Genomic DNA, 24175 nt, shown 5'->3' on the forward strand with positions numbered 1-24175 from the left:
CTTTGAATCATTTTTTTACTTCAGTTTATTTAATGAAATCACGAAATTTTGACGAACAAAGTCGCATAACTCTGGAACGACAATTCAGAATTCCGTCAAAAATGAAAGGGGATCAGGGTTTATGAATATTAAGATTGTGTTAAAATTTGAAAAAAATCCATCGAAGGATATTTGAGCTACGGTAGGACATTCAATGAAATCACGAAATTTTGACGAACAAAGTCCCATAACTCTGGAACGACAATTCAGAATTCCGTCAAAAACGAAAGGGGATCAGGGTTTATCAATATTAAGATTGTGTTGAAATTTGAAAAAAATCCATCGAAGGATATTTGAGCTACAGTAGGACATTCAATGAAATCACGAAATTTTGACGAACAAAGTCCCATAACTCTGGAACGACAATTCAGAATTCCGTCAAAAACGAAAGGGGATCAGGGTTTATCAATATTAAGATTGTGTTAAAATTTGAAGAAAATCTGTCAAAGGATATTTGACGTAGCGTACGACATTAACAGACGGACGGACGGACGGACGGACAGACGGACGGACAGACGGACGGACAGACGGACGGACAGACGGACGGACAGACGGACGCGGGGTATACCATAATACGTCCCGTCATAGACGGGCGTATAAAAATTGTGAATTTATCATGCTTAAATTATTCAGTGGTTTAACAAATATATTTGTTTTTAACCAGGTTTTCCGAAGGAAAAAACTGGTTATTAGATTGGCGAATGCGGGCGAGCTGGCTGGCTGGCGGGCTGGCTGGCGGAACAAGCTTGTCCGGGCCATAACTTTGTCGTTCATTGTGAGATTTTAAAATCATTTGGCACATTTGTTAACCATCATTAGACGGTGTGTCGCACGAAAAAATTACGTCAATATCTCCAAGGTCAAGGTCACATTTTGAGTTCAAAGGTAAAAAATAGCCATAAATGAGCTTGTCTGGGCTATAACTATGTCATTCATTATGAGATTTTAAAATCATTTGGCACATTTGTTCACCATCATGGGACGGTGTGTCGCACGAAAGAATCACGTCAATATCTCTAATGTCAAGGTCGCCACGACTAAAAATAGATTTATTTTAAAACAACTTACAAAGGGGGTTAATTTTGTTTGTTCATTTCAAAAGTTCAGTTTGAGTTGTCTCCCTTTATCAGATTTTTTTTTCACAATGAAAACCTGGTTTTGTGACAATTTTGTCCCTTCTTATTTGTTATTTTGTCTTCTTTATATAAACAGATGCAATATCCGTCATGTTCAGGCCTTGAATAATTTTTCCAAAGCCACTCGCCCTGCAGGGCGAGTACCGGGGTAGGTCTGACAATCCATTCGCCCTTCACTTTAATCTACTCGTCCTGCATTTAAAAAAATATATCTATAGTTATGATCAACCAGAACCTTTTAACCTACGTAACATCATGACACTAAACTGCAAACAAATTAACTACATTATCTGATGGATTTTATTTGCTTTCCTTACGTTTTCTGTTTCCTTTTCTCAATACTTTCCGCTTCTCATTTTGATGACCTTTCTTTCTGTTCCCTGTCTCCACCACCTTGCAGATATTTTAAAATAAAACCTATTTTAAAATAAAACCCTTTTCCATGCTGAGTTTAAATATTTCAGACGAACTTTTACTGAAAGACACGCTTGATTGACAAATGGTTACAATATGGTAAATTTTGGCTAAGGCTTCTGATCACGAATTATTCTGTTTATTAATAATTATTTTTCTGTTTATTTTTAATTAAATATACGAAGTATTATAATAAACCAGTTATGTATTATTTTTTTATTTAACCGTTTGTTTTCACTTTTAATCGATTAGCTAAGAGCACTGACACCTACGAAAAGAGCGCAGCCAATTACGAGAATTATTTTTACTGTGCCCGTGACATCATTTTTCATTGTCAAGATAAACATTCTGACCAAATTTCATAAAGATTGGATGAAAACTGCCACCTCTATTGTCTATACAAGGTTTTTCTATTATTTCACCTAGTAACCTAGTTTTAGACTTAGTGACCTAGTTTTTGACCCAAGATGACGCAAATACAATCCCAACCTAGATTTCATCAAGATAAACATTCTGACCAAATTTCATAAAGATTGGATGAAAACTGTGACCTCTACTGTCTACACATACAAATTGTTGACGGTTTTTCTATTATTTTACCTAGTGACCTAGTTTTTGACCTCAAATGACCCAAATACTATCCCAACCCAGATTTCATCAAGATAAACATTCTGACCAAATTTCATAAAGATTGGATGAAAACTGTGACCTCTATTGTCTACACAAGGTTTTTTTATTATTTAACCTATTATGTGCCCTACTTTTTGACGAAGTGACCTAGTTTTTGACCCCAGATGACCCAAATACAATCCCAACCCAGATTTCATCAAGATTAACATTCTGACCAAATTTCATAAAGATTGGATGAAAACTGTGCCCTCAAACAAATTGTTGACAGACGCACACACGCACACACAACGGACGCCGGACATAACACGGTCACATAAGCTCACCATGTCACTTCGTGACAGGTGAGCCTAAAAAAAAATATGTTTTTTTGGGGGGGAAATTGGGATTTTTTGTATAATTTCGGTTTGGGATCGGGTCTGTTTGCTTTGGGAGTGCCTCCGTTTTCCGGAGGCGCAGACAGTGCCCCTGTGAAATGACAAGTCCTGACAATGCCCCTGTGAAATGACAAGTCCTGGCCAACATGAGTATTGAATGTAATTACTTCGAACTGGTTTCGTTTAATCCTGCCAGTGCTATATAGAAACATGATATTAGGAACAATATTTTGCAATGACACAGTTTTTTGTTCAAGTAAATATTTGAATTAAAAATAACCAATAAAGCTGTTTCATTAACAGTTATTGCCTTCAGCCAGTGAGACATGTTACCTGTATACAATGTTATGAAAATTATAAATCATTTAATTGTTGAAAACAAAGGCATGTCTTTGCACAAGATCTCAAAAATATAATTTTTTTAATTAACATAATTCTGATCAAAACTTGTGTCACAAATTTATTTTCAGACATTGTAATTCTTTTTAATATTGATGACATCAATATAACTATTTGACCGTATTTACGATGAAATTCTACATGAAACCATATCATGAACAGATTGTCCTCTGACCTTTAGAGAACCAACCAGATTCTGCCAGCTTTCAGGTTCTGTTTGACATTTAAAAGCAATTGATAACATCTGAGAAAATTAGGCATAATCTACCATAAGCTGTAGACTATACCTGCCGATATCAAAGATGGTCCACACGCTTTGAAAATACCAACGTCTTATTATAGATGCTATAAGCGAGGCTATATATGGAAACTATGAAATTACAAAGACATTAAACAAAGCACGCCTACTTCCCTTCTAGCAGAGTAGTATTGATCTGATTTTCTAAGTAATTATTTCAAGGGAAGAGACTCCTGTGTGGGATATTACAAATTGCCCATTCATCAACAGAGTAGTCTCCCCTGCAAAAAATGAGGACCAATGTTTTCAGAGAACTTGAGAATAAAGATAAATGTTTACAATCTGGGATTTTTTTAATATGCTCTATTCAAAACTAAATGACTGCTTTTAACACATATAAAAAGGGTGAGGTAATGTTTATTTAGGCTTCTCAGAATTACAAGAGTTATGGAAAAGAAACTTTGCATAAATAATAACATGTTTATTTAACACATTGAATGTTAAATTTCACACACACAAAATACTTACCCAAAATAAAGTTTTAACACACACTCAATTTCAATGTTACAGATGGAGAAACATGTAACCATCAAACTACAGCTAGTCATTTTTAGCCCCATGTGACTGCAAATGTCTATGTTGCTTTGGTGCCAGTTGTTATTGGCAACAGTGTCCTGCAGCAGGATAATGCATGTCTACATGCATGTCAGATTGCCAATCCTAAAAACAAGCCTGGGGTCTGGGGGCTGCAAGCCATCAGTGGGGTCAAGGGGCAGCGCCCTTTTAGGGGGACCAGGGTGCTTCCAGACGAAGTTTGATTTATGTCATTTTCAGACCCTTCTCGATTTCATTTCAAAGCAGTTTTAAATATATTTTATCATAGCAAAAGAAAGATTTTTTTCCACGAATTTACTTATATTTTTCAACATACAAAGCCTCACAGGGACCCTGTGTTGATAACAAGTTTAATTAGATCAGTGATTTTTTTTGCCCAAAATTACCGCCGATATTTGGCTGCTTCCTAATTGCAAAAAATGACGTTTTTTCCCCACAATTCTGACCAAAATTTCCCAAAAAATGACCAAATTTTCCCAATTAAGCCAATAAGATTACAATGTCATTTAGCGTTAATTTCGTAGAACGAGTGCCGATCGAGCTTGTTGAGTCTTCTCCGAATGACAACTGACTTACGAATGTTCCCAAATGTAGCCGAATACGATTTTACGTTGCTATCCACACATCTCTCTCTATATTGCGGAGGATACCGACGATAGTCGATTTATCCCGATTGTTAACGCCTGTTTATACTCACGTCCAAGATGGCGGCAAGCAGACGAGAAGTTTGCGATGAGCAGCAAAAATGATAAATATCACTAAAATTAACAGAGGATATCACATGGTTATTAGGAGATAATTTAATGTGTGTGTCAATTAACGCAAAATACTATGTTTGAGATGAAACAACAACAAATATTTATTAGAAATGTTCACAGTGAATGTGCGTCACGGAAATCTGTGTTGGGAAATTGGAGTTCACAAAGTTAAAGCATTTAAGATGAGAACCGTTCGAAAATGGAAAGAGACAAACATGATTTGATTTATATGTTAGTGGATCTGTGTATATTCAGATTCATATGCATATTCTGCTTTATTATGTTTGTCACGCTGTATAGTTTGGTGAAATAGCATTGAACTGAGGATGTCAATTGTGCAAGATATTAAAAGGTAAACAAATGAAATGTATTATTTTAGCTCCATTTAATACAACATTAACACAGCAAGAACACAAAAGAAGCGTGTTTGTTAATATTTGTTAATGTTTTCACCATATCATATTTTACTTTAAAAAACATCCTGAATTAAATTCATACTCTTAAAGAGATTATGATTAAATCATAATGGTACATGTATATTGAAGAATCTATAGATTATTGCAAGTTTAATATGCATGTGGAAGGATATTAACTAAACATTGTAAGAAGACATGAAAGCAACACTTTATAATATAAAAATGCTGTCAAACATGAACTTAGCAATTTTTATTCTGTTCTTATAATCATATTTATAATGTTTCCCAATTTCATGGTTTATTGCGCTATTTTTCCCAATTTTATGGTTTATCGCGCTAATTTTCCCAATCCAAATGCCACAGGCTATAACAAAAAAAAGCAAAAAAAGCACTGTAGATGAATGAACACAATTATATGACTATTTTTAGTTAAGAAACAGACAAGAACCAGAATTCTGCCAAACTCTTTTCAGCAAATTTTTGTTTATTTATTATCATCATTCAATATATTTAGGTTGTTTACCTGTTAAAGTTCCACTATTTAGTTCGAGATAGAAAGCACAAGACAGACCAGACATGCAGTGCATGATGCCTCCCAATTGGTGAGGCAATAAAAAGCCGGATCCTTTAGTGAATCTGCTAATTAATTATTATTTAATTACATATTGAGTTGTGTGAATCCGCAAAACCTCAGTGGGGTGTTGCCCTTTGCCAGTCAAAGAGCGTCCCAAAGTGGGTGAAGAATCCAGGGTTTACTCTAGGATGATCTAAAACCTCTGAGGTGCCATGTCTAGAGCACTGAGGGGAACTACACATCCATAGGAATTAATTTTAGACACAGGTGGTTAGCGATGCACCCCATTTTCGGGTGATTTTGAGTTGGATACCTTGTTATATATATATATATTTGATAGTGAAATTTATTTTTTTCAGAAGTTGATTTTTCGTTATAAATTGATTATCATTCAAAATGATGTTTTCACTATTTAATATCATAGCCACACGCTAACCACCTGTGATTTTAGACAAAGGAGTGATTTTTGCAGGGTCTAATATCTTAATATCAAATAATCAATGTGATTAAAAGGGTCCTGCAAGGCAATATTCATGACTTTTTGTGAACATCATGTTCAATTGTAATTGGCAATTTTTTGTGTGGAAATAAGTTCATTATTTGAAATCATTTTGGATTAATTTATTACAATAATTACCTGTATTAAACAAAGAAAATTTATAACACATCATTTATAATATTACAATTTGGCATCAACGATGTAAATTGGTGATCTTTTTTTTTGTTATTATTTGACTAATTTACAACAGTTAACTGACACTGTGTTTACAACCACCATCTGACAACCTGAGGGCATCTTATTCAAGACTGAGTAAAACACTTTAAAATATATAACAGCACCATTGATCTGACTGCCAAAATGAAAAGGCACAACTTCAAAACCACATGATACTTTAATTGGCTAAAATCTGTGTGAATCCGCAAAACCTCAGTGGGGAGGAGACCTTTGCCTGTGCAAGGTTGTCCCAAGGAGGGTGAAGAATCCAGGGTTTACTCTAGGATGATCTAAAACCTCTGAGGTGCCATGTCTAGAGCACTGAGGGGAACTATACATCCAGGGGAAACAAGGCTTTCTAAGAGAATAAAATCTAACCTCTCCAGCTTTTTTCTAACCTACTCTTTTGTGATCTATTGCTTCTATAATATCACTATTATGATCAATTGTGTCTTGTTCTGTGAAAATTGGGCAAAATGCATGTGCATAAAGTGTCGTCCCAGATTAGCCTGTGCAGTCCACACAGGCTAATCAGGGCGACACTTTCGGCTTTAATGGTATTTATTGTTTAAAGGAAGTCCCTTTTTACCAAAATTTCTAGTTTAAGCGGAAAGTGTCGTGTGTGTGGTTTTCAATAGGCTTCAATGCATAATGATATGCATCAACATCCACAGCTGGACAGTTTTCTTAGGATCAAGTACTGACCAGTGAATACAAGAATATCAGTGAAACTGATGGATGCTCTCCGATGATGCGCTTTGTCAATATACGAGTTAATCAACACCTAAAAAAATCTTTTATAGCCTTGGTGACCTTAACCTTGACCCCAGTCACCTCAAACCTCATCAAAAGGTAGAGGTCCATGCAAGGTACCTGCATGCCATATATGAAAGCGATTGGTAAAGTATTGAAGGCGCTATGAGAAACGGTGGCAAAAGTGTGACAGAAGGAGTCTATTATTAGCCTCAGTGACCTTGACCCCAGTGACCTCAACCTCATCAAAAGGTAGAGGTCCATGCAAGGTACCTACATGCCATAATATGAAAGCGATTGGTAAAGTATTGAAGGCGCTATGAGAAACGGTAGCAAAAGTGTGACGGAAGGAAGTAAGGAAGGAAGGACAAACTGGCAACTATATGCTCTGCCGAAATTTTATTTCGGGGAGCATAATAAGCCAGAATTTATGTACCAGTAATTAAAACATATACATCACCCATGTATTCAAACAAATGACACCACACTCTACATGCTAAACTATTATGAACATTCAATCACACTACACCTTGAAAGGCATTCTGAGTGCAGCTTTTTTTTTTCAATATACAAGTTAGGTAACCATGCACTCACCGATGTGTTGTTGAGTTGCAACTCAGCTGCCTCTGTTGGTCCCCGGTCCGAAGTCATGAGGCTAGCTGGGTTGACCGTCTCGTACAGCCTCAGGGCCACCTGTAGCACACAAAATACATTTAGAAAGAACTACTCAGGACTTTTTCTCAACTCTTGGGAACATTTTTGTTAACTCTTAGGAATAGAGCACAATTTTGGGTAGAAATTAAAAAGGATTGACAAATAGAATAGGGAAGTTATATATCCCCACCCCTCAAAGAAGACGTACCAAGCCCTGCACCTACCTATACGTACCCGGTAGTCAGTAGTCTACACACTGACAACATGGATTGTTTTGCCCAATTGGGAAAAGTACCAGTCTAATTAGGAAAATTGTGTTCCAAAAATCCTGAAATTGGGCAAATTCGCATCGTGAAGTATTCATTTTGGGAAATTGGTGTATTTGATTTTTTGCAATACTTTAAAATTAATAACTAAATATTGAAATATTTCAAAATGGCGGACGTTTGCAACTTTTTTTTGTTGACTTGTAAGATTTTCAGAAAGTAAGGAAGATTTTTAGTCAGTGACCCGTTATGTCCTTGCCACCCACCTACCAATAAGAAATAAATAAATACTGGTAAAATCGATACCAAGCGCTATTTTCTAGAAGATGAAGCCAGGGATTTTTTTTAGCTTTTTGGGAAGATAGCCCATGGCTTTGAAATTGGGAATTTTATCAGCATTTTCAAGAAATTGGCTTTAATAGTCCATTTTATGACCAATAAAAGGCATAACTAATTTCTAAAGTCGCAGTAAGTTTGACCCTCAGTGTCTATAGGATTCAGTGTTGTTATACTTTCTGTTCCTTTGGGATCATTGAGTATATACTATATTATTTATAATTTATAATATTTTAAATAGCCCAAAAGCTGTGCTAGGGGGACGCGAGTGGTGCTGCATGTACCGGTAACATTATCACCATGAACAGACCCAATCAAACTGGGTGTGCTATTATATTTCTTGGATGCAGTTTATGCTTCCAAAGGACCACATTTTCAGATTATATTATGTACTGGTGTCGTGGGGTCTATCTACCAGGGCTAGCGCTGTCCGAAAATTTATTTGAGCCAACCGGTTTTTGTTTTTCAATGTGCGAAAACTGGTTTTGAAATAATTATATATACATTTACTATCAACTTGTTTATATTTTTTTTAATGACAACAAGGGCATATCACATATCATAATGTAACATACATTTTTCAATATAGAAATAATTAGTATAGTACTTGTCAAAGTACAAACATAAGTTATTTTATAGATCTAAATTTAATAGGGGTGTCGACTGTTTTTTTCCACATTTGAAATCCTGAAAATAAGGCCGGGGGTCTTGGAACAGCAGCCGCAGGAACCCAACAGGAATAAAGGGCAGACCCCCCACCCCATCCAGAGCCCTTACTAATTGTTCTATTTTATAGTCTTTCCAATTGTATTTTCAGGTGAATACAATTCAAAACATTATAAACCACACCGTCCGTATCAGGGCATGGGCATTCGTCATTCTATTTCTTCTATAAAGAACTTCGAAAATAAATTATAATAGACGAAAAATAATGTATCCGAAAACGACAGTCCAAAAAATTGTACGCGTTTTCCACATTAAATAAAATGTGCATATCGTTTGACTGCAGACATTGCAAACCTAGCAAATATACAATTTGGTTGACATATTGCTTTACAATAGCATTTTTTTGTGGGTAAAAAACAACTTAATTATCACCTTTTAATTTCAAACGATAATCCGCAGAAAGGTGTAACATCGTTGAAATAGAACTAATTATTTCATTATCATCCTTTAATTCAGATCGATAGTCGGGAGAAAGGTGTCAAGTAATCAGCTTAGAAATAATTTATTTATTGGTACGCTTCTTTTGATTTGTTAATCTTTAAATATGACGTTTGCCATGGGCCGCTATGTTGTTGGCACACGACAAGATCAACTGACTGTGTATTCCAAGTGTACAGTGTCTGCGCATGAATGACCCAATATTATGTGTGAGCAAACTCAATGCTGATTGGCCAGCTACCACGTGCGCTTCAATAACAATAAAAATAATATGCGGATAACGTAGACAAGTTTATTGAGCGTCCTGAAAAACATTCGGTCCCATTTTTTTCCAATTTTGGGCTCAAAAAAGATAAGGACCGGCGGCAAAAGATTAGGTAGGGTTGGGCCACCGGAAACAAACAATTATTTTTTTTACGCCTTATTGCATAATAATCAAAAAGAATAAGTACGCTTAAGCTAAACCATGGAGCTTAAGTCACAGGGTGCAAAAAGTCAGAAAAAAGCATGCAAGTTTTCCCACATTTATTGTCAATCTTGATAGATTAATTTACAACAAAAAATTAATATAACTTGCAAAATGTTCAGAATTTTGTTTGCAAAACATTGAAAAAATGGATGAATTTGTACACTATATTCTGATAGCTTGCAATTCAACTCTACTTACTAAACAATACAGATAAGAACAGGATAATACACCGGAATCACGCCTCAAAATGTCCACATCACTAAGATCATGTCAGATCTAGAAGGAGGGCGCCATCTTGTAATGGCGACTTTTTGTCTTCCGTTCGTGTCAACATTCATAACATGTGCACCATAAACAAAAGCCGTTCTCAAATAGATTCACAAACAAAACTTAGCGTTTTTCTTCGCATATAACCTCAATAAAGTCGACAAAAATACAAATGATCCGGATTAATGCAATGAAATAGCAAAATTGGAGGTCACGCGGAAACGTGTTTGTTAGGCATCAAAAATCGTAAACAAACCAAAAAACAAGGCAAATGTAACTTTTCTTTAACCCTTATCGCAGTCGAGCTACGAAACTGCCAATTTCATAAGAAAACACGACAAATTTTGCCAGGAAACTTTAGTATAGTGCTTCAGACACATTTTGATGCAATCGTCAATATGGAGTCGAATGGAACCTAACTCCATATGAGGTTGCATATTTCATTGTTTTCACTCACCTTTAAAGTGATTCCGGGTATAAAGAAAAGCGCGTTCGATATATTAGTAATTCATCTATAAAATTTATTCCAATACTAGTGTTGTAGAAACCGAAATTGTCTAAGAAAAATAGAAAACTATGGCCACTAATTGTGACCGTGTTACTATTTTTGCCCCGATACTGCAGTCACATGGTCCACCTATTTCCAACATGGCAACCAATGTGTATAAATATTCGGATGAATTTATTCTGAACATTTAACCAAATTGTCGATTGTTTTATAAATTCATAGATTGCTGTAAAAGAAAAATGTCAAATCTGGTGTATGGGGCGAAAATGGCAAAATATATGGTTTTGGATTCGTTTGTTTTGTCTAACATTCTGTGATTGGCGCGTACGACCATCGCACTGCGTAAAGGATCGCAATGGGGTAATTGTACCGTGTACACATTACTCAGCCGTGTTTAAAAGGAAAACCAAACCAGTTGTGTAGCAAATAATTTTATCATTCTAATTTTTTAATTTTGCAAATAAAATAATTTTATAATTCTAATTTTTTTATTCTGCAAACTAAAATAAACAAACGCTTATTTTTCATCGACGGAGACCTATCATTTCCCCGTAGGAACCCTATAAACGTGCTTTTTACCTCCCTTGTGTTATGCTATGCAGTAAGAGTTTATAAGGGGAAGTAATTGCATTATATATTTCCTTAAATAAATATTCTAACAATATTTTATTTTTGAATATATTACTGTCGCTGCCGAACAATTAAAAATATTCGCAGAAAATGTGTTATTTACATTCCAAATGAAAGATTTGTTAAGTGTATACAAATAGCCCTTATGCCGCGTAAATGTTAGCTTTGCGCAGTGGCGGTACCATAGCCAATGAGGTTTATCCGAGGCGTGGTTATTGCTAGTTGAAAACTATACCCAATACCCCGCGCCGACGCCCTGAAATATGGGCGGCGAGCGCAATTTATGAACGTCCTTACGGGGACTGAATAAAAAATATCTACTGAAAACAACGATGAACCTATCTGACAGCAGGTGACAATCTTTATGCCGTGTCCAAAGACGACGAAAACATGTATGTTAGCTAGATTAAGCCATGTCACAGCTGGTCTCTTGCCATTCCCTTTCCCGGATGATCTGTGATTTGACGTCTATATATGCTTGACACTCTACGAATATTCCCGAAAGAAAAAAAAATCATCTGTAATTCGCGATGCTTTGCCATTTCTCTCCTTTCCGCCAGATCACCGTCTTAAGCTTCCAAAGTCGGATACAATCATATTTGAAGCATTAACCTCCGCACAGAGATTTAACTGGAACCAGCATAGCTGGATCAAATCACTGCGATCATAATCAACCACGCGCTGATAGCCTAGCCACGCGTGACAATAATTTTGCCGTTGTTATGTTTACTTTTTCGGCGTAGCTGTATACGCCAGCTTTTCACCTTAGCCTGACCTTTGTAAGCGACCAATCAATTTGAAAATAATATCTCCCGCCGGTAGACCTGAAACTTTAGTAGAAAACGTGCAATCTACAAACAGATTTCACATAAACATTAATATGTTATTTCATCGACCTTTTTCTATTTTTGTGAAGTATAGGGCATGAAAAGGGATACTACAGTTCGTTAAGGAACGATGTTCACTGCGTATTCAGCATGAAACCATGATGCATTGCATTGCATCTCTAATGATAAGGTTTGAGGGATAGAGCAGTTTCACTATCAATTCTCGACATCAATACAGATTGTGTGCCCCTTTATATTTAGAAGAATGTCAGCGCCAGAGCGTTTGTACTTAAAGGATGTGTTCTCATATTTGGTAATTACTACGACATTGCATTCTGTGCAATCATAAATTTTAAATCCTAACATTATAAGTATTATTGTTCAGAAACCTGATATACGCTTTGACGAAAATATTTAAAATTGTTTTCGAAATTGACCGTTAAACACGTAAATGTTTAAAGCTTTAAACAAGCCGTCGTTCCAGCAGTGGAATTGTTACCTCACTTTAATGCATTGCATTCCAACCCGCAAGGTATCAAGGTCAGTTTGCGGTCAGCCACAGAAATTGTTCTATAAACGATATCGCGTAAACTATGTGTACTTGAAGTTTATTTTGAACAGAAAGATACTAAATAAAGATATTTGGCGATATTATTATGGTTTGTCAATCATAGATTTTTAATGTGTTTTCAACAATTGCATGATAAGGACCAATTTTGATTATTAATTTAATTAGAAATATTTATCCATTCAGACCAATTTATTAACCATGAAATCTGGCGCAACACCCCGTAATTGATTTGCATGTGATGCAGCTAAGAAACTGCGCAGAAAAAAAGGCATTCGCTATTTTTGATCTCATAGATATAACTTTTGATTGTTCATAAACACCGACCACAATCAACGCCGTATATCTTTTTAAAAGATAATTCTTGTTTGAATTAAGGTAATTTATTTTTAGTATAAACCTAAATTTTTACACTATTTTCAAAATATAACAGAAAAGAAGATACTACTTTTCATAGTATTATGATTAAACAAAACAATAAAATCCTACCAAATCTGGTAGGTTTTCTTGTGATGGCAGAGATTGTATGTGAGAACAAGAAACGACAACTCTGCGTGGAGATTGTTGAATCATAGCATGACAAAGCGATTGTTAGTTCCCACACTTTTATTAACATTATTATGGAGTTATGATACCTAAGTTGTCGTAAGCATGCGCACTTACAAAATTTATTATTTCATGAACCAAACAGATAAATAACAATTATTGTCGCATGCTTTCAGATGATAAAAGGACCGTAACTTGACATTTGAGAATAGTTATGGAAAAACTGGGTATAATGCATGCACGTAAAGTGGCCAGGCTTATCCGGGTCAACTATTCCTGCTTTTATGGATTCGCTTGTTTAATGGAGGTCCCTTCTAAACGAAAATCTGCTTGAGGCGGAAGGTGTCGTCCTTGATAAGCCTGCACAGGCTTATCTGCGATGTCAGCTTACACAACTAGATTAAGCCCTGTTTTCCCAATTATGTATGCAGGGTAGACATTAGGCTCAATTATGTATGCAGGGTAGACATTAGGCTCAATTATGTATGCAGGGTAGACATTAGGCTCAATTATGTATGCAGGGTAGACATTAGGCTCAATTATGTATGCAGGGTAGACATGAGGCTCAATTATGTATGCAGGGTAGACATTAGGCTCAATTATGTATACAGGGTAGACATAAGGCTCAATTATGTATGCAGGGTAGACATTAGGCTCAATTATGTATGCAGGGTAGACATTAGCATCAATTATGTATGCAGGGTAGACGTGAGGCTCAAATATGTATGCAGGGTAGACATGAGGCTCAATTATGTATGCAGGGTAGACATGAGGCTCAATTATGTATGCAGGGTAGACATGAGACTCAATTATGTATGCAGGGTAGACATGAGGCTCAATTATGTATGCAGGGTAGACATTAGGCTCAATTATGTATGCAGGGTAGACATGAGGCTCAATTATGTATGCAGAGTAGACATAAGGCTCAATTATGTATGCAGGGTAGACATTAGGCTCAATTATGTATGCAGGGTAGACATTAGGCTCAATTATGTATGCAGGGTAGACATGAGGCTCAATTATGTATGCAGGGTAGACATGAGGCTCAATTATGTATGCAGAGTAGACATGAGGCTCAATTATGTATGCAGGATAGACATGAGGCTCAATTATGTATGCAGGGTAGACATGAGGCTCAATTATGTATGCAGGGTAGACATTAGGCTCAATTATGTATGCAGGGTAGACATAAGGCTCAATTATGTATGCAGGGTAGACATGAGGCTCAATTATGTATGCAGGGTAGACATGAGGTTCAATTATATATGCAGGGTAGACATGAGGCTCAATTATGTATGCAGGGTAGACATGAGGCTCAATTATGTATGCAGGGTAGACATGAGGCTCAATTATGTATGCAGGGTAGACATGAGGCTTAATTATGTATTCAGGGTAGACATTAGGCTCAATTATGTATGCAGGGTAGACATGAGGCTCAATTATGTATGCAGGGTAGACATGAGGCTCAATTATGTATGCAGGGTAGACATTAGGCTCAATTATGTATGCAGGGTAGACATTAGGCTCAATTATGTATGCAGGGTAGACATGAGGCTCAATTATGTATGCAGGGTAGACATTAGGCTCAATTATGTATGCAGGGTAGACATTAGGCTCAATTATGTATGCAGGGTAGACATGAGGCTCAATTATGTATGCAGGGTAGACATGAGGCTCAATTATGTATGCAGGGTAGACATTAGGCTCAATTATGTATGCAGGGTAGACATTAGGCTCAATTATGTATGCAGGGTAGACATTAGGCTCAATTATGTATGCAGGGTAGACATGAGGCTCAATTATGTATGCAGGGTAGACATTAGGCTCAATTATTTATGCAGGGTAGACATTAGGCTCAATTATGTATGCAGGGTAGACATACGGCTCAATTATGTATGCAGGGTAGACATGAGGCTCAATTATGTATGCAGGGTAGACATTAGGCTCAATTATGTATGCAGGGTAGATCAATTATGTATGCAGGGTAGACACCGATGATGATGTATGCAGGGTAGATCAATTATGTATGCAGGGTAGACACCGATGATGATGTATGCAGGGTAGATCAATTATGTATGCAGGGTAGACACCGATGATGATGTATGCAGGGTAGACACAGATGATGATGTATGCAGGTAGACACCGATGATGATGAATGCAGGGTAGACACCGATGATGATGTATGCAGGGTAGACACCGATGATGATGTATGCAGGGTAGACACCGATGATGATGTATGCAGGGTAGACACCGATGATGATGTATGCAGGGTAGACACCGATGATGATGTATGCAGGGTAGACACCGATTATGATGTATGCAGGGTAGACACCGATGATGATGTATGCAGGGTAGACACCGATGATGATGTATGCAGGATAGACACTGATGATGATGTATGCAGGGTAGACACCGATGATGATGTATGCAGGGTAGACACCGATGATGATGTATGCAGGGTAGACATGAGGCTCAATTATGTATGCAGGGTAGACACCGATGATGATGTATGCATGGTAGACACCGATGATGATGTATGCAGGGTAGACACCGATTATTATTCCGGAAACACGGGAAATATGCAGGTTTTGAAGACACTGTGAATACAGTTGAACAAGTATATACAAAATGCATGTACTTCGAATTTTGTAAGTTCCATTCATAATGAGCTGCATTTAGGCCTCAGGTCATCCTGCTGTAATCACTAACACATTTGAGTTTGGAAGGGACGTTGACTGCTGCAATATCAATGTTTTTTTAAAATATGATTTCTTTTTTTTTTATGTAGTCGAGTGGTGTAGGGGTCGATCGAATTACACGGTGGAACGTTCACCACATCGGTTCGGTATGGTGACCACAAACCAAGCTCTCATTCGTTGCATACGACTACGAAGTAGAACCTGGAAACGTTTGTTAGCCGCAAGAGTACAAAGATATGACTCGAACTCTTTTGTCAAACAAGTCCGTTATATTGCCCCCGACGTGCTGAAGCGTGTATACTAAGCTGTGAGTTCGAAGGTCAAATATACTAAAAAAAATGCACACAATCGGCTTATTGTGTATCGCTGTTACATGTTGCGGTAGACAGAACGTTACCACACAAAACAGCAATGATATATTAACCAAAGTGAAAATAAAATCCTGTTATTGTCATATTGAATTTGTATTGAGAGGTTAGTATACATGTAATATTGGTCAATTTTAGAGGCTGCGTGGTAAAATTCAGTCTACTAATAATCTACTACAAGTCTACTATATATATGACACAGGTTGTGAACACTTAATTATATTTTTAGGTAACGCAGATTGACAAACGCTCTGTTGTTGTGTTAAATGTCAGGCCGAAAATAGAACAAGTTACTATTCTACTCATGTAACCGGTGTGTTCGGTGACAAACCACGCTCATACCTACTAATTCCTATCCATCATGGATGCGTTATTGATACAAAAAGACAAACATAAAAAGATTGTTTTTTTGATTCGCACGGTTAAGTTTTTTCTATCACAAGGCAATTTTCGTTTTCTGTCTTAGTCCGAAGAGGGTATGACTGTACGTCAAATTATGACATTACTTGAAAACATGGAATACTAGTATGTAATGGGGGAACATATGAGCCTTGTTCTGAGAAAACTGGGCTTATTGCATGTGCGTAGTGTCCTCCCAGATTAGCATGTGCAGTCCGCACAGGCTAATCAGGGACGACACTTTCCGCCTAAACTTGATTTTCGGTAAGGAGGGACTTCCTTGAAACTAAAAATTCCTAAAAACGGAAAGTGTCGTCCCACGGACTGCACAGGCTAATCTGGGACGACACTTTACGCACAAGCATTAAGCCCAGTTTTCTCAGAACGCGGCTCATATACGTTTTTTTCAGCATGTCCCGCCGTAACCCCGTTGAAAAGTCACATAACTTGTTGCCAAAATGACTGAAGTTTACAATCTTTTTTTTAAAGATATACGACTTATTTCCTTGTTTCGACAATAAAGGCTGAAATTAAATTACTAAATAATTAACCCATTTATGCCTAGCGTCTAAAAAAAGGCATTGGCAAACACCTAGACCCAGATGAGAAGCCGCATGATGCGGCGTCTCATTAGGGTCTGCGCTGTTTGCTTAAAGGAATTTCTGTAAGAAATATTCTAACTATAGAAGTAATATACTAGACATCCCTTATTTTGGAAATAAATTGATCAACTTTAGAAGGATGGGAGAGTCCACTAGGCATAAATGGGTTAAGTATATGACGCCGGTTAAATTGTTGTACCCGGTAGTTGCTAAAATGTCGTCTGCTGAATTTCTAAAATTAGCATTTTCTTCGATTTTTTGTCAAAGACTACTATCAGAATAGCAGACAGTTTGGATCCGGATAAGACGCCACGTTCTGTGGCGTCTTATCTAGATCCAAACTGTTTGCAAAGGCCTTCAAAATTTGGTTCTAGCACTGAAAGAGTTAAATGTTTGGAACAGACTGCAAACTTTTGTACGTAGATATCAATGATACTCCATTAAATCCCATTATGCGTCCTCACTTGGCATATTATGTATTTAACATAACTTTGTTATTCACGATTGGAATACATTTACAGTGAATTTTAGTATTTCATTAACACGCAGTTTTCTTTCCACACATTCAAATCAAACATGTATATCTCAATGCGTGTCTAAGTACGATACTTTCGATACAAATTTATGTCCGACTGTATTATAAATACCAAACTGGAAAATGTCGATTGCCTATAGAGACTATTTAGGAAGATTTCGCACCGACCCTGGTAGCCTGCAAATTTTTAAAGAAAGCGCACACTGTTAGTGCTGAAACTCTAACTTAAGCAAAACTTTCTATTTTTAAATGGGTGAATGTCAATATTTAACTATGTAATATACGCAAGTTTATTCTGTAAGGGGACAGCAATAATTAAATTATAGAGAATGCACATCCGTTGAATCCGCTCAACGGTAGCGTGAAATTTCTTTAATGATAAACGATGATTTTACCGCCCAATATTCGGTTAGCATCGTTACAAAACGCACTTCCACACTCCAATAATTTAAATTCGACCAATACAGAACCAGCATTTATTCCTTCTGGCATTTTGGCGGGAAATTTCACCAACAATCTGTTGGCTGTCGATACAGGCCAATAAAGGCCAAAGCTAGACAGCTACGGCGAAAAAATACAGCACACACTAAACAAAAACACTTAGGTTTTCTCATAAAAAACACGTTAATTGTTTCGCTGGGTGTCATCGGATTCTACTTACTAATAATGATAGTTATAGTTTTCATTATGTCCTTTATACATTCCAATCAACGAGTGACACGGTGAAAATGCCTTGAGCGTAATTATCAATACACGTCTGGGAAGAGTGAACATTTGCTATACTGGCGTTGTACAGCATACACACCACGGAGTGTCTGCTGATCCACAGCGAGGTAAACAGTGCGTGTTGGTAAGGGAGGTAACACATCCCGCCTGTGCCGCAATCTCATCAGAATGGCCTCCCAGGTGGGCTGTTCAACACACACCTACATAGGCTACCAGACACTTTTTCGATGCAGATACGTGATGTTTAAAACTCTGACGAATTCGTAGTAATTTAATAATTTGAAATGTAGTGTTTAAAAATGTTTGTAACAGTAGGGGTGTGTTGTTTATATTGCCATGTGTTTATAAGCAATCGTGATTGCCTTCAAGGTTGTTACAAAATTTTTGCCCCATATCATGTTTATGGAGTATAATAATGTCTATATTTTACATCAAGCTTTAGCAAAAAGTTAACTTTGTGCATTGCAACAAGGAACAGCAGTATCGACACATACTGCTCAATCTTCAGTGAATCAATAACATATAGTTCTCATTTTTTTATGAATTGATTTAAAGCTTTTAATTTATAGTACATTCTTCATAAAAGCTATAGGACCCCTGCTGATTTATGGTAAACTGTTTATACAAAAAGTCTGCTGTACACAATATTCACATTAAAAGTATGTTAACATGACCGAATATCTGCATGTATATCAAATATAACAGTAAAATCTTAATACAAAATTCACTTTTGTCATTTTATTTTAAAGGTGAAGTAGATAGTAAAACAAAGACAATACTTTTGTTACCATACCATGTATTTTATCTACAGTAAACATAGCATATCTAAATAGAATCGTTTCATGCATGTTCATTAATAAAATTAATATATACAGAAATAACAAATTACATAAACAACAAAACAAAATGCACTTCATGGCCAGGCTAGGAAAAGTTGCAGAAGCAACATAAAGACATTAATCCAAATAAAAAAACATTAGTTTGTATTCAAGCAAAATCAATTAAAAATAATACTTGATATTTCAATATTATTCTGTAAGCAATACATAAACGCACTTTATTATTTTGTGCCTTACTTTGTGACAAATAAAGGTGAACAAGATTCTCAAATAATCTATGAATACATTGTCATTTATGTAACAATATATACCAGAATAATAATGAGAAAGTGCTTACACCATAACCTGCTGCTTAAATCACAACTTAACAAGAAACAATGCCATACAGTTTCTTGTTGATCTGAAATACCCTTTCCATTTTACAACATTCAGGAACATGTTTCCGAATTATTGAGCTCAAACGCTAACCTGGGATGTGACTACACTAGCCTAATATGCCTTTCGCAAGTCACGTTTTTCTGAAAATTAACTTCATGATCATTGAGTTCTCGTTAAATACCATTTCTGGTTGTCAGACTCATGCCTATGTTAATTTTTATTTCACCCTTTACCACTTAGATACATATTTTTACGCATTTGTAGTCCCTAAAAAAGTTAAATTTAATTAAAACCTTTCTTATTAGATTCAAGTTTTAAAGGCTTCATTTCCAACCCTTAGATACTGATGAGCAGCAAACAGCATAAAACCTGAACAGACTGCGAGTTTTGGTTTAATGCTGTTGGCACTTAGCCATTTTAACTTTGCTTCTGAAAGGGAAAGGGTTAAGCGTAGACTATTGGGTTCTTTTTTTAGTCTGTATTTTTAATGATAAAATCAATTCACAGTTAGAATGTAAGAGAGAGTAGGAAGGCTGGCTTTGATCATCAATATTTATGCCATGTTTGTCCTCTATTTTACTTTCAATGGGTATTTATTATAATTTAAATGCAGTTCCTAAAAGGCTTAACATGTACCTATACATGCAATTCTTTAATAGAACATCATTGTACCTTGATTACAAACATCAACAGATGTGAAGGCTGTACAAGACAACTGACCAGCTATTGTTTTTTAAAGTCTGTCAAATGTTTATCAAAAGCTTCTTTTCAATGTTTGGATAAAAACCTTGTTGTTTGTACTTTGCTTATCCTGTCTGTGAAGTTTTTACCATTGCACAATTATAACAAAGTCTTACATAGTTTGTTTTTAAAGATGTCCCCTTAGTAAGAGTGTTACTAACTCATACAATGATAAGGTTGTCACCTAAACGATGCTGAACAATGGGTGTTCATATTGCTACAATAACCTTTAAGTGAGCCACTTTCTGAAAAAACTGTGCTTCATGCATGAGGGCACTGAAACGTTTTTTTTATTATAATCCAGTTTAGGCAGAAAGTGTTGCCCCTGGTTAGCCTGTGCAAAATGTACAACGCATAATGACTACAGCATGTGGAGAGATCACAAAGCCTTCATTTGGTTCATCAGGTCATCCAGGCTGGTTTCTTCTGTCTCTACTGTGTTATCAGCATCAGACTCCTGTAAAAATTAATGTTAACAAGAAACTGTCGGAGATGGGTGATGCTCCCCAAAGGCTTTTTTTGTCACAATATTGCACTATATATTCAGATAAAAGGAAACGTCTTGAGGGCACAATAGTTGGGGGAACAAGAATTTTTTAATAGAAAATTTCAAAGGGCCATAACTCTGTGAAAATAATCTGACCAGAACCCGCTGATAATATGCACATCTCCTCTTGGTAGTGAAGCTTCCCATAAAGTTTCATTGAATTCCGGTCATTAGTTGCTGAAAAATAGCCCGGACAAGAATTGCACTATATGTACAGTTAATGGAAAATGTCAAAGGGCCATTACTCTGTGAAAAACATCCAACCAGTACCAGCTGATAATATGCACATCTCCTCTTGGTAGTGAAGCTTCCCATAAAGTTTCATTGAATTTCGGTCATTAGTTGCTGAGAAATAGCCCGGACAAGAATTGCACTATATGTACAGTTAATGGAAAATTTCAAAGGGCCATAACTCTGTGAAAAATCATTCGACCAGAACCTGCTGATAATATGCACATCTCCTCTTGGAGTGAAGCTTCCCATAAAGTTTCATTGAATTCCGGTCATTAGTTGCTGAGAAATAGCCCGGACAAGAATTGCACTATATGTACAGTTAATGGAAAATTTAAAATGGCCATAACTCTGTGAAAAATCATCCGACCAGAACCCCCTGATGGTATGCACATCTCCTCTTGGTAGTGAAGCTTCACATAAAGTTTCATTGAATTCCAGTCATTAATAGCCCGGACAAAAATTGTGCACGGACAGACACACGGACGGATAGACGAAGCAGCGACTATATGCTTCCCACAAAATAAATTTTGGGGGAGCATTAAAATAGTGACATGTGAAAGGCAGTCATGTGAAAGGCTTACATGTAAAAGGCAGACTTTTTAAATGCTGAGATGTTAACTTGTTAAATGCTGAGAAAACAAAGCGTAATGCTTATTCATAGAGTGTCATGAATTAGCCTGTGCAAACCAAACAGGCTAATCTGGGACAACACTTTCCGCCTCGTGGCTTTTAATTTAGAAAAGATTTATGTCCATAAAAGCAGACTACACAGGACAATCTGGTACGCACATGCACGAAGCCCACTTTTCCCAGAGCAGGACTCATGTTATGTGTGAAATAATGGATTGACACAAGTATTCTGCACTGTAGTTACACCCATGTGTGAAATAATGGATTGACACAAGTATTCTGCACTGTAGTTACACCCAGTGAAGCAGCTGCCGGGTTCACTCACATTCTGTATGTGTTAAAAACTGAGCTTTACGCATAGGCGTAAAGTATTGTCCCAGATTACCCTGTGCCATCTGCGGAAAGTGTTGTCCCTGATTAGCCTGTGCAGACCGGAAAGTGTTGTCCCTGATTAGCCAGTGCAGTCTGCGCAGGCTAATATGCAACCACACTTTACGCACATACCTTGCTAAAATTCAATTAATTCTGACTTTGTTACACCCTTGTAAGCAGCTGCCATATTCACTCACATTCTGTGGTGCGGGTACAGTGTAAGCGACCCTGAGACCCTCAGTCAGTTTGGGTCGGGGCCCCTCAGCGGCGCTCAGTTCTTCTGCAGACGTCTCAGACACAAGCTCAATCTCTGTGTAAAAATGAAAAAAGGGGAAAAAAAATCACTTTTTTTTTCATGTTAACACAGCAACGTTTCCAGATATCCAAACTGTTCTTAAGTGGTGTGGACAGCGTGTGTATAGACCTGGAGTGAACAGTGTGTGTAAAGTGGCATAATAAAAGCATAGTTTAAGTGGACACAATTTTCAGCATCATATACTAGTACCCCTAAATTGTGGGTAAGGACCCTAGTTATTTGAAAACAAGCGTCAAATACGAAGAAGTCATAATATACTTGATACTATGAATAGCTTAAGTTTCATTGTAATACATTGCATCCTTTTTTATCTGTATAAAACATTCATAAGTATAATTCAATGCAAACCAAAACAAGTATACATAAATGCAGTACTAAAGGAATTAAATGAAATTTTAATGAAAAGTAACCCATAGCTGTCATGAGATGGTGGTGCTTTTGAAGCTTTGAAATAGTAACAACAAGACTATCGCCAAGCAATATATGTCCCCTACCATTGCCATCATGATCAGATTTTTTATAACTTTTTTGTTGCCATAGCAACCAGAATTTTTGATGTAGGAACACAATGAAATGACGTGCATAATGCCCATATTGCCATCTATCCATGTTTCAAGTTACATGAAAAAATATGAAGAACTTTTAAAGTTATCGCAGGATAGAGAAAAGTGTGACAGACAGACTCACAGACAGACAGACGCACAGAGCGCAAACCATAAGTCCCCTCCTGAGAAACAAGTAAGGGACAATAAATTTATACATAAACACTGCATAGACATTTTTATAAGGAGGCGATCACATTCAAAATCAATGGCATATTAATATCTGTAACATCTTATTTATAAATTAATATTTCAACATTTTTTTCGTATCATGAAACTCCATTTTGCTACAAAAGATGTGTTATCTTACCAAACGGGTTATCTTCATGTATAACTTCCTCTTCTTTCTTTTCAACGACTACTGGTTTGGGGTTTGCTGCCTCACGTTTCTGGTTGAACAGAAATACATAGGGATTTTATTAGACACATATTCCTGCATTCTGATGCAAGCAAAGTGAAACTGACTGACAGGAGAACATTTTCTTCATTCTGACAATCAGTCAGCATCAACCATACTCATCACAAGAACCATCGCATTAACCAAGCTTTGTTACTAATTGACATAAATAAGTATAAATTAATTATAAACTTCAAACACATTCTTTGTTAGTTTGCCTGACATATGCCACAATTGCTAGACAGAGTGGTCTCTGATTTAGTAAAGAACAAGAGATGAGTGTGTTAGAAACACAATGCCCCCTATTGCGCCACTTTGAAATAAAATTTCAATATATCATTTTGCAGGTTTAGAAATTATCTTGTCAGAAACACAATGCCCCCTATTGCGCCGCTTTGAAATAAAATTTCAATATATATCATTTGGCAGGTTTAGAAATAATCTCCCTTTTAAAGCTTATTACTTCCCTTGGATTGTATATTTTGACCTTGAAG

The 24175-nt window shown here is 36.6% G+C and overlaps 2 protein-coding genes and 1 non-coding gene across 4 annotated transcripts in view; 1 reads left to right on the forward strand and 2 right to left on the reverse strand.

Annotated features, from left to right (window-relative positions):
• The window catches only part of LOC127848246 (la-related protein Larp4B-like), an 86991-nt gene extending 76106 nt beyond the window's left edge, over window positions 1-10885 (reverse strand). Inside the window, exons 1-2 of one of the 2 annotated variants that reach the window (XM_052380591.1) lie at window positions 10675-10885; window positions 7656-7754 (exon numbers count right to left, since the gene is read on the reverse strand). In XM_052380591.1, coding sequence (XP_052236551.1) covers window positions 7656-7712 — 57 coding nt within the window. In that variant the 5' untranslated portion in view covers window positions 7713-7754; window positions 10675-10885. Of the gene's footprint in view, window positions 1-7655; window positions 7755-10148; window positions 10530-10674 lie in introns of those variants that run through there. The other variant, XM_052380592.1, reaches the window with a different exon arrangement.
• Window positions 10886-11516: 631 nt separating this feature from the next.
• Window positions 11517-11657, forward strand: LOC127849358 (U4 spliceosomal RNA). Its single transcript, XR_008034867.1, has one exon. It is a non-coding gene; the product is annotated as a U4 spliceosomal RNA (small nuclear RNA).
• A 7747-nt stretch (window positions 11658-19404) lies between these two features.
• The window catches only part of LOC127848249 (ubiquitin-like modifier-activating enzyme 5), a 35264-nt gene continuing 30493 nt past the window's right edge, over window positions 19405-24175 (reverse strand). Inside the window, exons 10-12 of the mRNA XM_052380596.1 lie at window positions 23595-23673; window positions 22564-22676; window positions 19405-21040 (exon numbers count right to left, since the gene is read on the reverse strand). Coding sequence (XP_052236556.1) covers window positions 20963-21040; window positions 22564-22676; window positions 23595-23673 — 270 coding nt within the window. The 3' untranslated portion in view covers window positions 19405-20962. The remainder of the gene's footprint in view (window positions 21041-22563; window positions 22677-23594; window positions 23674-24175) is intronic.

Source organism: Dreissena polymorpha, chromosome 10 (genome assembly GCF_020536995.1).
Source record: "Dreissena polymorpha isolate Duluth1 chromosome 10, UMN_Dpol_1.0, whole genome shotgun sequence".
Lineage (NCBI taxonomy): Eukaryota > Metazoa > Mollusca > Bivalvia > Myida > Dreissenidae > Dreissena > Dreissena polymorpha.